The 16478-nt window shown below is 37.4% G+C and overlaps 1 protein-coding gene across 2 annotated transcripts; it reads left to right on the top strand.

Moving 5' to 3' along the window:
* The first annotated feature begins 3137 nt into the window (after nt 1-3137).
* parp16 (poly (ADP-ribose) polymerase family, member 16) lies at nt 3138-15973 on the top strand. Of its 2 annotated transcripts, none has more exons than XM_067436846.1 (7): nt 3138-3311; nt 4401-4597; nt 4694-4831; nt 6074-6280; nt 6526-6697; nt 8802-8946; nt 14892-15973. In XM_067436846.1, exons 2-7 carry the CDS (start codon nt 4409-4411, stop codon nt 15025-15027), a joined length of 987 nt encoding a protein of 328 aa, XP_067292947.1. In that variant the 5' UTR covers nt 3138-3311; nt 4401-4408; the 3' UTR covers nt 15028-15973. The 2 variants fall into 2 exon arrangements, with proteins under 2 accessions (XP_067292947.1, XP_067292946.1); XM_067436845.1 differs by having other exon boundaries at nt 3140-3311; nt 4374-4597.
* Nucleotides 15974-16478: the final 505 nt, after the last annotated feature.

A 16478-nucleotide genomic window follows, 5' to 3' on the forward strand; every position in this document is an offset into this window, starting at 1 on the left:
TGTGTGGGTTTTTTTTGTTGTTTTTTTTTTGGATATGGAGTGGAGCAGAAGGTTAGTTATTGTGGCCGGTAAACTCAAAGTTCATCCGTCAGTAAGGGACAGGTGTAAGAGAGTTTGCCTGCCAGTTCCTCATTGAGGTGCATCACCTGTTCCTCAAGCAGACAGAAAAGTCAGAAGTTTTTAACCTCTGTCTCGACATGCTCCTCTGTCCAGAGATGATGGAGAGAATGGGGAGTCTGGGATTCTGGAAATTTGTTGACCGCCTGGAACCCAGTCCTCCCAGTCCTTAGTGGGTTTCCAGTGGTCCTTATTCCGGTGGATTCAGTTCCAGTGGATTATGTTCCGGTGGTCCGTTTTCCGGTGGATCCAGTTATTGTGGAGCCAGTTCCAGTGGTCCGTGTTCTGGTGGATCGTGTTCCAGTGGTCCCAGTTCCGGTGGATCGTGTTCCGGTGGTCCCTGCTCCGGGGGTCCCTGCTCCAGTGGTCCCAGTTCCGGTGCATCGTGTTCCGGTGGTCCCTGCTCCAGTGGTCCTGAGTCCGGACACGGCCTGGAGGGCTGTGATGGGATGTTTCGTAGTGGCAGTCCTGCGTGCTTGGGAGGAGCACAGGGCTTTCTCTAAAGCTCCAGATGGGATCGGATGGTCCCACTTCCGGTGGATCGGGTTCTGGTGGATTCTGTTCCGGTGGATCCTGTTCTGGTGGTTCCAGTTCCGGTGGATTGGATTCCGTTGTGGTCCCAGTTATGAATCAGCGTATGATTCATGATTCGGATCTTGTGTCAAACCACCAAATGGCTGAAATCACGTGACATTGGCGATACAAATCATGAATCGATATGCTGATTTATAACAGTTTGAAGCTTTGTTTTGAAATCGGCCCATCATATACTGTCATATATTTATTTATTTTTTTGCGCACAAAAACTATTCTCGGCGCTTCATAGCATTATTGTAGAGCCACTGTAGTGAGATGGACTTTGTAACAACGTCTTTAGTGCCTTTAATGGGTCTTGAGAGAGGAAATCACATTGGTGTCAATGAAAGCTTTTCTAAGCCAGTGGATTTCAACAAAAATATCTTCATTTGTGTTCCAAAGATGAACGATGAGGTCTAACGGGTGTCGAACGGCATTAGGGTAAGTCATTTTTGGGTGAACTTACCCTTTAAGGCCCTTTCTGCATAGATTAGCTTTTATCAGGAATGCCACCTCTAAAAGTCATGGTGATCTTGCCAAGTTTGTGGTAGGCTGTAGCAGATAAGATATGGTTTTAAGTAAATTCTGAAGATCATGCATTATCGTATGTCTGCAGAAATCATCGCTATGCAGTCTGTTTCTCTTGAATACCAAAGAGTCAATTAGAAGAAACACAACATGAACTTCAAAACACAAGAGAACAAAAGACAACACTATAAACTTAAAAGAATAAAACATATCATGAATACATAAATGGGATTGTCTTGAGCTCTCACTTTGTCAATTATGCTATATTGTTAGTAGCCTAGATAGCCCACAGTTATTATGATACATCATATCACCTTCTACTGGATGTAAAATGCTCTGTAGTAGCCTACATTTTGTCATTTTAGAATGTTTCGTTCTACTTCTGTAGTTATTTTGGTGAAAGTAACTCAAAACTAATACAGGAGTAATGTAACACATTACAGTTCTGAGACAGTAATATTGTAATATAAATAGTTACTTTTAAATAACCGTAACAAGTTCATATATAATGTAGAATTGCAAGCATCATGTCTGGAGGAAACCAGTCACCGCTCAACACCTGGTCAATACCATTCCTACAGTGAACCATGGTGGTGGCAGCATCATGCTGTGGGGATGTTTTTCAGCGGCAGGAACTGGGAGACTAGTCAGGATGAAGGGAAAGAGGAATGCAGCCATAGTAAAAAGACATCCTTGATGAAACCTACTCCAGAGTACTCTGGACCTCAGACTGGGGCGAAGATTCATCGTCCAACAGGACAACAACCCTAAGCACACTGCCAAGATAACAAAGGAGTGGCTGTATGGGACAACTCTGTGAATGTCCTGGAGTAGCCAAGCCAGAGCCAAGACTTGAACTAATTGAACATCTCAGGAGAGATCTGAAAACGGCTGTGCACCAATGCTCCCCATCCAAACTGATGGAGCTTGAGAGGTCCTCCAAAGAAAAATTGAAAAAACTTGCCAAAAAATAGGTGTGCCACTGCCAAGCTTGTAGCATCATTACTCAAAAAAAAAAAAAGCTTGAGGCTGTAATTGGTGCCAAAGATGCTTTAAAAAAAAATTTTTTTTTGTAAAGATTACAAAAAAACTTCTTTCACATTGTCATTAGGGGGTATTGTTTGTCGATTGAGGGGAAAAAAATCATGAATTTATTCAATTTTGGAATACGGCTGTGACATAACATAATGTAGAAAAAGTGAAGCGCTGTGAACTTTCCGGATGCACTGTAAGTGTGTGAGCAACAAGTGAACGGTTTAGACGCTCTAGATTCTAGAGTGTTTGATTGGACAGAAAATCTGATGAGAAGCTGAAGTACTGAGTGATGTCATCAAAATCATTGATCGGTTTTAGCGGAAGTGAGAGACTGTGCTACATTTCGAATATCTTCTAAATTTGAATTTTTTTGTCATTGTTTTGGATTGCACTAGCTTATAGAAAATAAAAAGGCTTCATACTATATACTATTTATATAGGTTTCATACTATATTCATACTAAAATCCAAAAAACGTCCATATGATTTAATGTGGAGAATAGCCTATATGTGCTTACAAATCATATCAATTCACTCCATCCAGATATGTTCAGCATTTGCCCTGCAGGATAGAAATGGGAGAGATGCCTAGAAGAATACTCGTGGATGATATTCATATTCATAAGAGTAGTGTGGGCTAAGGTCAGTAAGATCTTCTGATTTGACTCTTAACTAAATGTATTAAATTTGACAAATGTTTACGGGTGGTTCTAAAGGATCTGTCAATCACGAGGCTAGAATAGGGATATGTTCTGCAATTAAGGAGTTAACTAATATGACTGATTGATTGGGACAGACAGAGTATGAAACATCCATACACGTTTCAATCATCACCAGTGAGGAAAAAAACGGTTTGCGGTATCCAGTACAGAGTACAGATGGCGACAATGTTCCTAAAGAGTGGATCGCCATTGAAGAACAAGAAGAAGAAGAAGCTGTTTTCCATTGGCTCTCAGTGTATGGCGCCCTCTGTTGGTAGAGGTCAGTCGCCGCGGGCCGACTTGGACACGTTTAGCTTCCGGTGGCTGTCAGATGCCTGAGCTTCAGGCACATAAGGTGAGATATGTACATGTATGGCAAATGTGTGATATTTTGAATGTTTTTAAAAGTGGAGTGCTGAGTACCCGGTGAGTAATCGTTTGTGTCTTGAAGCGAGAGTGCATTTTTCTAGTAATGAGATGATAAGCTGTGCTAACCAGCTAACATGCTCAACATGTAAACAAAGTCAGCAGAGACTATTAAACGAACTATCGCATTAAAACAGTAACACTTTCGAGCATTAGCAAATAGTAGATGCATGTATATTGTAGTTTAATATTATACTCCCTGCATATTGGCTGAGCTATCAGTCGCACTGAAAACAAGTGTCTTTTCAAAAAAAAAATTCATTATGCATTCATTTAATTCGTGTAATTCTTAACTTTGTTGAAACTTCATTATTTTTAATAGATCAAGATGGTAACTATATAAAAATTTAAAGGAAATGTATAAGTTAATTATTATTGTATAATAATTACAATGAATTTATAAAAAATAATATAAAATAAAATTATTTATATTAAGTATTTTTTTTATATAAAACGATATATATATATATATATATATATATATATATATATATATATATATATATATATATATATATATATATATATATAAAAGAACTTCCCCAAAGGTTTGAACGGTAGTGTATGCTGTTACAAAATATTTCTATTTTTAAGTTCTTTTTAATTTTTTATTAATCAAAGAATCCTGAAAAAAATATCACTGGTTATAAATAAAATATTAAGCCAACATTGATAATAAATCATCATATTAGAATGATTTATGAAGGATCATGTGACCCTGAAGACTGGATTAATGATGCTGAAAATTCAGCTTTGATCACAGAAATAAATTATATTTTAGAGTACATTAAAATATCAATATTTCACAATATAAAAAAAAAAGGATTTTTTTTTAATCAAATAAATGCAGCCTTGATGAGCATAAGAAAAAAAAAACATACAAAAAAATTGTAATGTTTCTAAACATTTGACGGGTATCAGGTAAACTCGCTTTGACACTACAAGATTTACAATTGAAATGTTTTGCGTGAACGAAAATCTCTTCTTGTAGTTTATTGGCATGCTAAATGCACTGTAGAGTTGGGAATGCAGCCGCCTCTCCCGACAGCTGCGGTCAGAGAGCTGGTTTGCTCCTGTCTGCATCGAGACCCAGTAGCGGCGGACCTGCGCTGCAGTCTCTTTGTGGCCGCCGTCCAGAGCTACAAACGCGATTCGGCGCTCAGACCCTTCCCCCCTCGCTACCTTAGAGGAGAGATCAAGGACTTTGAAGACCTGGTGAGATGTTTGAAGAAATTGCCCTCTCCATGTTGTTGGTTGGCTTTCCCAAACAAACGTATGTTATAGTTTTGATTCTACTATGTTCCTCAACAGCAAAAAGATGTGGATACTTTACCAAACGTGAGGGATCTGGTGCGTCTGGGACATGGTGATGGAGATCATCATCTGGCTCTTGTGCACTGGGTTCTGTCCTCCAAGAGTTTTGCTGTGAAGACCCTGCAGAAAGAGGAGGTATTGCTAGATCTTTGCACATGGCAGATGAATCTGATTCTGGATCCTGTTAATGATTTTATAAAGAGATATTTTAATATTTTAGAGAAGTAAAATGCAGTACATATATTTGTTCAGATTTCAACTGAATAGATGCAACAAAGCACAAATCGAAAATATTGTACAGTAGTAACCCAATTATTTGCTAAATATTTTTTTTAGATTATAAAACTCCACTTAATACACCAATACAAATCATTGTATTGATTGTAATACAAGTCATTAGTTCATACTGCACTGGTGATGTTTTTGATTTACTAAAAAGAACCAACTTATTATAATAATTTCTTCATGGAAGGAACAACCAAAGAACCACTATGTTTGTGATTCTAAAAAAGAACCGTTTCATAAGAGTCATTTGTTCAGGATTGGTCAACCCTATAAGCTCTCAATCTTTGTGATTCACTGGCTGATAAGAATTATTGATTCAGACTACACTGGTTACTCTGTGTTTGTGAATCACAAAAAAATCCCCAGCTCATAACCATTTGTCATTGCAGGATGTTAAAAACACTCTTAGCACTCCATGTTTCTGGTTTACAAAAATGAATCGGTTCATAAGAGTCATTTGTTCAGGATGGATCAACCCTATGTATCTTTGTGATTCACTTTCAGAGTCGTCTCCTATCTTTGGGAGTGGAGCAACATTGGTAGCACTCCATATTTATGATTCATAAAAAGAAACAGTTCATAAGAATCAATTGTTTAGAATGGATCAACCCTAGAAGCACGCTATCGTTGTGATTCATTAAAAAGGACCAGCTGATAAGAATCATTTGTTGGGGAATAGAACAACATTGGTAACACTCCATGTTTCTGATTCAGAAAAAGAATCAGTTCATAAGAGTTTTTTTTTTAGGATGGATCAACCCTAGAAACATTCAATCTTTGTGATTCACCGGCTAATAAGAATTATTAGTTCAGGCTGCACTGGTCACTCTATATGTTTGTGAATCACAAAAAAACAAACATCTCATAATAATTATTCAGTGGAGGAAGTTAAAAACACTGGTAGCACTCCATGTTTCTGGTTCACAAAAAATAATTGGTTCATTTTCATCAGCAAAATAATGTTAATCGTTAAGAAAACATTATTTTTTGGTGTTCTGGACTAGCCATTTAGATGACCCATAGACTAGTCTGTTTAGTTTTGCACTTCCCTGCTTCACTGGTTAATATAAATGTTCATTCTCACGCCATCAGTTTGCCAGACTGAGCCAGCTGACGCAAGGTGAGGGGGTTTCAGCTCCAGCCCCAGATTTCCTCTTTGAACTGCAGTACTGTGACTTGCTCAACTCCAAGTTTGAGAGGACGCGGGCCGGACGAGACCTCATCTATGCATTCCACGGCAGCAGACTGGAGAACTTCCACTCCATCATACACAACGGATTACACTGCCATCTGAACAAGGTCAGCATGTGGATGATGTGCGCCGCAGGATTATGCTTGTTTATACCCGTTTTGGATGCTCTCCAGGCAATCATTCTTTGATTATCATAGAGGACTACAAATAATTATGCACGACAGATGTGATTGACTGTGCCTTATCAGTTCATGTTTAGATAATGTGTGAAGATGATAATTATAACTACAGTGTTATCTGCTCATTGGTTCAAACACAGTAAGCCACTTAATCTTTGATTATGCTATTTCAGACCTCACTGTTTGGGGAGGGCACATACCTGACCAGTGACCTCAGCATGGCCATCCTTTACAGTCCTCACGGTAACGGATGGAGGGAAAGCGTCCTCGGGCCTCTGATCAGCTGCGTTGCCTTGTGTGAAATCATCGATCATCCTGATGTGAAGTGTCAGGTGAAGAAGAAAGGTAATGTGTAATGTGTCAGATGAACAGCTGTCTACACTTACTGTTCAAAAGTTTGGGGTCTTTAAACATTTTTATGTTTTTGAAAGAAGTTGCTTATGGCACTTTTCCACTGCGTGGTACATCTCGGCTCGGTTTTTTTTTTACACTGCAGTTTTTTTGTAACGCTTCAAAGTGGGTGGGATTTTATACTGATCATTATAGATGCGGCATTAGCTCGTCTACTGACCACGATACAGCCATTTCTTTTTTTTAAAGGGGTGATGAATTGAGAAATCAACTTTCCCTAGAGCTTTTGATATATAAAAGGTAATGGTAATATAAAAATAGAGCTGAAGCTGAAAACTTCCTTGTTAGTCAAAGGATGCTTTTATAGACACCAGGCCCAGAAAACGATGTGCGCATCTTTACGTCATCGCGTGACGAAAAACCGCCTCTACAGCACATTTAATTCAGTAGCCCTGCCCACCGACTCATGGAGCTGCGAAGAAGCTCCGCACACACACACACGTTTGCGCAATCTAATCAGCTTGCACAAGGAGGACAAAACACAAAGGGTCATTTCAAAAGAGGCTGGCTGTTCACAGAGCTCCGTGTCCAAGCACATTAATAGAAAGGCTAAGGGAAGGAAAATATGTCGTAGAAAAAAGTGTACAAGCAATAGGGATAACCACACCCTGGAGAGCATTGTGAAACAAAACCCATTCAAAAATATGGGAGAGATTCACAAAGAGTGGACTCCAGCTGGAGTCAGTGCTTCAAGTATTGATACACACAGATGTATGCAAGACATGGGTTTCAGCTGTCGCATTCCTTGTGTCAAGCCACTCTTGAACAACAGACAGCATCAGAAGCGTTTAATCTGGGCTAAAGACAAAAAGCACCGGACTGCTGCTGAGTTGTCCAAAGTTATGTTCTCTGATGAAAGTAAATTTTGCATTTCCTTTGGAAATCAGGGTCCCAGAGTCTGGAGGAAGAGAGAAGCACACAAGCCACGTTGCTTGAGGTCCAGTGTAAAGTTTCCACAGTCAGTGATGGTTTGGGGTTTCGTGTCATCTGCTGGTGTTGGTCCACTGTGTTTTCTGAGGTCAAAGGTCAAGGTCAACGCAGCCGTATACCAGGAAGTTTTAGAAACTTCATGCTTTCTGCTGCTGACCAGCTTTATGGAGATGCAGATTTCATTTTCCAACAGGACCTGGCACCTGCACACAGGTCCAAAGCAACCAGTGCATGGTTTAAGGACCATGGTATCCCTGTTCTTAATTGGCCAGCAAACTCGCCTGACCTTAACCCCAATCGAAAATCTCTGGGGTATTGTGAAGAGGAAGATGCGATATGCCAGACCCAACAATGCAGAAGAGCTGAAGGCCATATCAGAGCAACCTGGGCTCTCATAACACCTGAGCAGTGCCACAGACTGATCGACTCCATGCCACGCCGCATTGCTGCAGTAAATCTGGCGAAATGAGCTCCAACTAAGTATTGAGTGCTGTACATGCTCATACTTTTCATGTTCATACTTTTCAGTTGGCCAAGATTTTTAGAAATCCTTTCTTTGTATTGGTCTTAAGTAATATTCAAATTTTCTGAGATACTGAATTTGGGATTTTCCTTAATTGTCAGCTATAATCATCAAAGTTAAAAGAAATAAACATTTGAAATGTATCAGTCTGTGTGTAATAAATGAATAAAATATACAAGTTTCACTTTTTCAATGGAATTAGTGAAATAAATCAACTTTTTTGATGATATTCTAATTATATGACCAGCACCTAATTATACATGTATTAATCACAAAGTCCTCTTTTATTATTGTTTATAATTGGATAAACCAGTGAAAAAAGGTTCAATATTAATGATATTAAAATTCTAGCCAATACTGAACGCCAATAATTATGTTTTATGTCATTGCTGTTTTTAAATGCATGAAAAACTTGCATGTAAAACAGTTTGCAACTATAAACCTTTCAAACAGAAGTATGCTATGTTCTTGTCAACAAAATAAAAGCAAACACTGATTTTTATTCCAATTTTGTGTAAAAATTATCATCCATTATGATACCATCCAAGCTGATATCTAAAATTCCGCTCTCACGTTGTGTTTCAGATTCGGAGAGCTTTGACCGCCAGCGTCTGAGGGCCAGGAACAGTGAAGGTGGCGAGGTGCCCGAGAAGTACTTTGTGGTGACCAATAACGAGCTTTTGAGGGTGAAATACCTGCTGGTGTATTCTCAGAGACGCTACAGATCTCGGTGAGACTTCCTCATTCACATGGACACACCACTTGAAGAAATATATAAAGAAATTGCCATGGTTTAGTAGCTGGGATATGATGAAGCAGAGAGATCTGGCACTTAAAACTTTTCTTAAAAACAAAAATGTCCATTGATCATTATGTATATAAAAGTTTAAGGAATAAAGTCACTACGCAACAAAAGCCAAGGCAAACTTTTATTTAAATCTGATTAAAGATGCAAAAGGTAATAGTAAACATCTTTGGAAAAGTATGGATAAATTACTTGGAAAAGAAAAGATAAATTGTGGTCAAGTACAACTCAAAATAAATGGAGCTATTCAACATGATAATACAGTGGTAGAAACAAATTTGAATGATTATTTTTTAGATTCTCTGCAGGGTTTAGCTGATATGTTGTACATACATTTAACGGTGGTGAGTAATTTTTTTAACTATCTTATGTAGATGAAGGAACAGTTTTAAAAGTAATATCACACTTAAATAATAGTTAATCAAAAGACATCTTTGCCATTGATTCTGTGTTTTTAAAAGAGCACAAAGAAATTTTGCCTCCAGTATTAACTAAAGTTATAAATCAGTCTATAAATGAAATTATTTTTCCTATAGCTCTGAAAACAGCTATAGTAAAGCCGCTGCTATTTAATAGAGGAAATAAAATCAAGTTTGGATATTGGAGGAGTTGTAGGGGCGGTCTTTCTTGATTTGCGTAAGGCATTCGATACAATGAACTACTGATAGATAAATTAGAACATTTCTCTATTAGTAGAAGTACAATAAACTGGATTCAATCTTTCCTTAGTGCAAGACAGCAGTGTGTATTGGTAAATAATGTATCATCTTCTCTACAAGCATGCACCATGGGTGCGCCGCAGGGCTCTATTGTTCTCGCTTTATATAAATGATTTTCCATCTGTGTGTACTAATGCTTAAATGATAATGTATGCTGATGACACTGTGGTGTATATTCATGGTAAAACTGTTAAGGGTGTTGCCCAAAAGTTAACCGAGGAAATGAAAAATATTTCCAGTTGGCTGAAAAACTCTCACTTGATGATAAAACGGTTTCTATGTTCTTTACAAATCAACGTACGTTTTCGTCATGTAAAACTGAATCAAAAATTATAATTGAAGGTCAAGAAATATCATGGGTTGATCAAATTAAATATTTAGGAGTTACTCTTGACCCAAATTAAAATTTTAAAAAACATATAAAAAAGTTAATACGTTGAAAATTAATATTGCACAGTTTAGATATATTAGGAACTCTTTGACCATAGATGTATCTAATTTATATCTAAATGCTTTTATATTCTTGCACTTTTGTTAAAATCATTGAAAATCATTGAAAATCACTGAAATCATTGAACAAAAGTTCTCTTAAGGTTCTTGATAAGAAATCTCGGTTATTTCATCATTGTCATATTCTCAAAAAAACGTAGCTTAAGTTTTGAAAATATAATCATATATTAAAATCTGTCTTTTGTTTAAGATAATAAATGGTACTGTAGTTCCTCCCTTAAAGGGGTCATATAATGGTACATGCACTTTTACAAGCTGATTGTATGGAAATGTGTGTTGGCAGTGCCTGTACACAAGCATCCTATAATGATAAAAATCCATCAAGTGTTTTTTTTTTAAATCTCTATGTTTTCTCGTCTCAAATCGAGCCGTTCGATGTGTGACGTCACACGATCGGACACTCCTCCCACGACTGTTGATTGACAGCAGTGTTTCATCTCAGACCCGCCTTGAGTGAGATCAAGCTGTCGTCGTTACCACAGACATTATATAGGTTTCAAATCTATATGATGTCTATAGTCGTCACAGTCCGCCATTAGAGAGACGCTGGGCGATTGTAGTGTTCTGTTCTTGGGTGTAAAAATGAACACAGCAGTCATTCTGATGTTCCTAAATCCGAACATTTAATTCAGCTGCTCCTGAATAAAGATCTGTACCAGCTCTTCGTGTTTATGCTGCCCCTCCACAAGAAGTTGAAATGCTTCACGATGAACTGCAGTTAAAGTTTACAGGGTAACGTTAAATTACTGCATGCTTTCTATGTATGATGTTCTCAGTATAATTCATTATCCCACGTATATAATGAACACGTTATGGTTATTGTGTTATCACTGGTTTTAAAGTTAACGTGGATGTGGTAAGTTAACACTAAGCTTAATTATGTAGATGGTTTATAACAGTGTCTGTTACTGTCTAAAAATAAATCGTGTTGTAACAGTTATTACATTGCATAGATAACGTTACGCATCACAGACAAACCGGCATTAACAGAAAAATTATTATTATTATTGGCATTAGGTGTAACATCAATCTGTCAATGAACTTAGGTATACATCAGTAAACACGTAACATTCGCCCTAACATTACCCTGCCAGTACATAAAGATAGATCAAAGTGACATTACTTTAACCAACCATTCAGAAACGTCCTGTTTAGCCTTAAATGTTGAATTTCGTTGGAGCTGTCATCTTGTCCCGGTCTGACTCCGGTTCAAATTGATAGAGTTGATGTTTTTTACGGTTTATGATCTGTCCTCTCAGAGACTCGTGTAGCAGTTCTTTCGCCTCTATTGTCACGGGCAATGACTCCATGCCCCACACAACAGAGGGGCGGGGTCATTCTTCATTTAAAACTGTATGCACTGAAATGACTTGGTGAAAACAGAGCTGTTTTTGACCAGGTAAAAAAAAATTTCTTACAATACTAATGAGAATTTTTATTTTAAAGTATATTACAACGTTTTCATTTAGACACTAAAGAATCATATTAACTTAATATAAAAATGCCATTATATGACCCCTTTAAAAAAGTTAATCTTACTGAGTTCAGAAAATTTCGAGCCACTCGGTCGGCTGTTCGGGGTGAGTGTAGGTTTCCAATATGTAAAACAGCACTTGGTCGCTCAGTTTTTTTCAAGCGTAGCTATCAGACAGTGGAATAAGTTACCAACAGAGTTAACCACGTGTGAATTTTAACACTTTTTTCACATTGGGTCAAAAAAGGGCTTCTTTCACAACAAACATGTTCACATAATGTTTAGTTGTTGATGTGTAGGTGAAGAGTGTATTTGTAAATGCATGTTGTAGAATGAATGCAGGGTTTGATTATTTGAATGTTGTTCTGGGATAAATGTATTATTATCTTGATTTGTTTACATCAGCCTGTCCAGGGACTGCAGGTGTAAATTAGCACAAGTGCTACAACCTGGTAAAATGCATCTCTCCTTTTTAAGGTTAAATGTATATTTTACACTGTCCCTGTTTAAAGAAATAAATGAAAATCAAAACAGAACTGGTTGAAAATGGACAAAAGTGACAGATTAAGACACCAATGCACTCATGTATAATATATTTCAACCTTGTGTGCGTACACACAAAAGCTAGATTTTTTTATGAGGCAGAACCTGTGCAAAATTTACTTTATAAAAACCAGTCAGCAGAAAATTGTGCGTTCATGACCATATATAGAGCTTACGATGCCTAGTTTTACTATGCATAACTGAGTGGTCCAAAGTTATTCTTTGGAACACATTCTTTCACAAATGTTTGTAGAAGCAGTTTACATGCCTAGGTGCTTGATTTTATTCACATGTGGCCATGAAAGTGATTGGAACAATCATTTCAACTATTTGGATTGGTTTCACGATACTTTTGGCAATATATTAGGATGTGTAAATATTTTTAATGGAAGCAGGTTATTTTTTGAAGTGTAAATTGTCTGAAAAATTAAATATGCATATCTTTTGCATGGTTTCCTTCCAATTCTATCCTTCAAATACAATGGTATTTTTCATAATATTGGGAAGAGCACGAAAATGGTTATCATTAGGTTCCTGTCTGTTTGCACACGACACAACAGCACACCTACATGCAGCAGAGGTTGTAAAGAACTGTGTCATCGGACTTAATCAAACCGGCCAATGGAGCATTCGATCACCGAACGAGTCCTTCGGTGTCTGTCATTATACCACCTATGTTGCTAAGCAATCTGCTTGGAGTCAAGTGCGCATCGAGAAAATATTTTTGTACAAATAATGATCAAAACATATGTTTTGCTATTTAGAGTAGAATTATCATATCAATTGTGTACGTTTCTATGCACATTTTGTGCGTATGCAACGTTTATACATCAGGCCCTGTCTTCCTTGTCTACTTGAGATCCGATTGACCACAACGCATCTTAAAGGGTTAGTTCACCCAAAAATGAAAATGTGATGTTTATCTGCTAACCCCCATCCAACATGTAGTGGTCTTTTTTCTTCAGTAGAACACAAATGAAGATTTTTAACTCCAACCATTGCTGTTGGCCAGTCATATATTGATGTGAATGGGTAACGTTCTATGAGAGCAAAAAAAAAAAAAAAAACATGCTCAGTCTAAATGCACAAAGAGCCCTGTGGCTCATAACGACACATCGATATCTTAAGACACAAAATGATCAGTTTGTGTGAGAAATCAAGCCGTATTTATATCATTTTTTACCTAAAATAAAACTCTATATCCAACAGCCTGGAACACGCTCTGGATATGGGATATACGAACCAGAGCGTGGATATTGACCTTACCGAAAGTTAAAGGGTTAGTTCACCCCAAAAATTAAATTGATTTCATTAATGACTCACCCTAATGTTGTTCCACACCCGTAAGACCTCTGTTCATCTTCAGACACAGTTTAAGATATTTTAGATTTTAGTCCCAGAGCATATGCAGTTTATGCCCACTTTACTGTCCATGTCCAGAAAGGGAATGAAAACATCATCAAAGTAGTCCATATGTGACATCAGTTGGTTGATTAAAATCTCTTGAAGCATCGAAAATACATTTTGGTCCAAAAATATCAAAAACTACGACTTTATTCAGCATGGTCTTCTCTTCCATGTTACTCCAAAAAGATTTAAAAGGTGTGAATCGATCAATGATTCGGGTCACCCATGTCACAGGATTTCAGCAGTTCAGATCGCATCAAACTGCCAAACTGCTGAAATCACGTGACATTGGCGACCCGAATCATTGATCGATTCACACCGTTTGAATCTTTATGGAGGAACACGGAAGAGATGACAATGTTGAATAAAGTCGTAGTTTTTGATATTGTTGGACCAAAATGTATTTCCAATGCTTCAAGAGATTCTAATCAACCAACTGATGTCACATATGGACTACTTTGATTATGTTTCCCTTTCTGGACATGGACAGTAAAGTGGGCATAGACTCCATATGCTCTGGGACTAAAATATAAAATATCTTCAACTGTGTTCTGAAGATGAACGGAGGTCTTACAGGTGCGGAACGACATTAGGGTGAGTCATAAATGACATCAATTTCATTTTTGGGTGAACTAACCCTTTAACCGTGTTCCAGGCTGTTGGATATAGCGTTGTATTTGAGGTAAAAAATAATATAAATACGGCTTGATTTCTTACACAAACTTCGTTTGTGTCTTAAGATATCGATGTGTCGTCATGAGCCACAGGGCTCTTTGTGCATGTTGTCTAAGCATGTTTTTGTTTTGCTCTCATGAAACGTTACCCATTCACATCATTATATGACTGGCCAACAGCAATGGTTGGAGTTAAAAATCTTCATTTGTGTTCTACTAAAGAAACAAAGACACCTACATGTTGGATACTCTGCAGGTAAGCAGATAAACATCACATTTTCATTTTTGGGTGAATTAACCCTTTAATACCAGGTGTAAACGGGGCCAAAATGATTATTATTTAAAATCAAGAAATCAGTATTTTTAACCCAGCCCTAGCATGACTTCCAAAGAATTGGAATATAGCACATTAGTCGTATGGACCATTTTTAGGATATTCTTATGATGCTTTTTATCATTTTGAAGCTTGATAGACTTTTCATTGTGTTCTATTCATTAAATGAACTCTTAACTAGATAAAATGATGTTCTGTTCTGATTGCAGACATGCTCAAGGGAGGTCGTGGCTCGTCAGACATCATTTTGCCATCATGATGGGCCTCTATATCCTGCTCCTCATATTCATCGGTGCCTTCAACTCGTCCGCTTTTCAGTCCTTCTGGCACAGAATGTTTCGGTAACCCAGACCACTCGCATCACATGAACGCTCTCTTCCAAAGTGCCTTTACAAAGACTATCATGAATTGGAAAAAAAGACTCAGGAACTATTTTATTCGCTCAACACGACATTCCTTCATGTATCTCTTTTTTTTTTTTTACACGCTATCCTTCATTTTACTTTACGTAGATTTACATAAACACTGTGCATCTGTCAGAAGTAAAACTGCAGAATGAGCACTAATGCTAGCAACCGAGAATGTTACATGTTAGCATGTAGCCTGTTTTTACTTTTTGAATGACGGGTTCACTTGCATTAGATACAACCAAATGTTTAAGACAAAAGCGCTGTCTACACCTGCCTTTTCAACCTAGACATTGGCAAAATTGCTGCTTATATTAGTAAAAATAATCACGTAGGGAGATCTGTCGGCTTTTTTATATTAGATATTTTTCTGTTTTGAGGCAAATATGTAAGTTCTCGTGTTCCTAGGCTATCATACTGTCTAGATCAAGTCAACTATGCAGAAAACCCATGTTATGTTGGTCAGTGTCATTAAAACTGTAATGGGAATTAGTGTTGATATTGCATAAATGTCTCCAATTTGAATAATTCAGAAAATCTGAATTGTGAAATTATTTAAATTAAATAAATGCAACGGGATTACAGTGGGACAGAGTGAAATGCATTAGTAAACTGGCCATTGTTCTAGTTTATAGCTCTTGGCACGCTGAACGTTTTGTCTGGCTGTTGTCTTTATCAGTAAAATATGACTGATTACAAAGGCGGCATGTTTTTCATCTTGAGAAGCGGAGATTCATTTGTATGCACCGTAGATTCAAAAAATCTTTTTTTTAATTTAAAGTGGTACTTACTTTCATGCATAACATCTGTTAAATGCATATATTAAAATGACTGTTGACATCATTATGAAAAAGATCAATTTATCCATATTAAAAATGTAATATGCTTATTTGTCACATGTTGTTTTTTTAGGTTGAGAGCACATTATTAACCTATGAACAGTATTTAAAGGGTTAGTTCACCCGAAAATGAAAATTTGATGTTTATCTGCTCACCCCCCAACTCCAACCGTTGCTCATATAATGCATGTCAGTGAGTTTTTTTCTATGAGAGCCACTATGAGAGTAAAAAATACATACATACGAATCCATGTTAAACCCTGCGGCTCGTGATGATACATTGATGTCTTTAAACACCAAACGATCAGTTTCTGCGAGAAACCGAACAGTATTTGTTTTGTTTTTTTACCTCATAGCAGACAAATCTAGTGTTCCCATCCGTCAGTACTTCTGTCGAAGAAGGTCAAAACCCGGCGCGATCATAGAAATGTGTACATAGATTCCTCATTAGTGCATGCGCAGTTCGGTCGAATGAGGCATCTATGTACACATTTCTATGATCGTGCCGTGTTTTAAGACATCAATGTATCATCCCGAGCCACAGGGTTTA

This window comes from Pseudorasbora parva, chromosome 25, assembly GCF_024679245.1.
Source record: "Pseudorasbora parva isolate DD20220531a chromosome 25, ASM2467924v1, whole genome shotgun sequence".
Classification (NCBI taxonomy): domain Eukaryota; kingdom Metazoa; phylum Chordata; class Actinopteri; order Cypriniformes; family Gobionidae; genus Pseudorasbora; species Pseudorasbora parva.

Excerpts from the sequence above, each read along its gene's own strand:
- parp16 (XM_067436846.1), top strand. The coding sequence starts at position 4,409 with ATGCAGCCGCCTCTCCCGACAGCTGCGGTCAGAGAGCTGGTTTGCTCC. Across the intron at positions 6,281-6,525 it reads TACACTGCCATCTGAACAAG|ACCTCACTGTTTGGGGAGGG; the intron begins GTCAGCATGTGG and ends ATGCTATTTCAG. Across the intron at positions 6,698-8,801 it reads GTGTCAGGTGAAGAAGAAAG|ATTCGGAGAGCTTTGACCGC; the intron begins GTAATGTGTAAT and ends GTTGTGTTTCAG.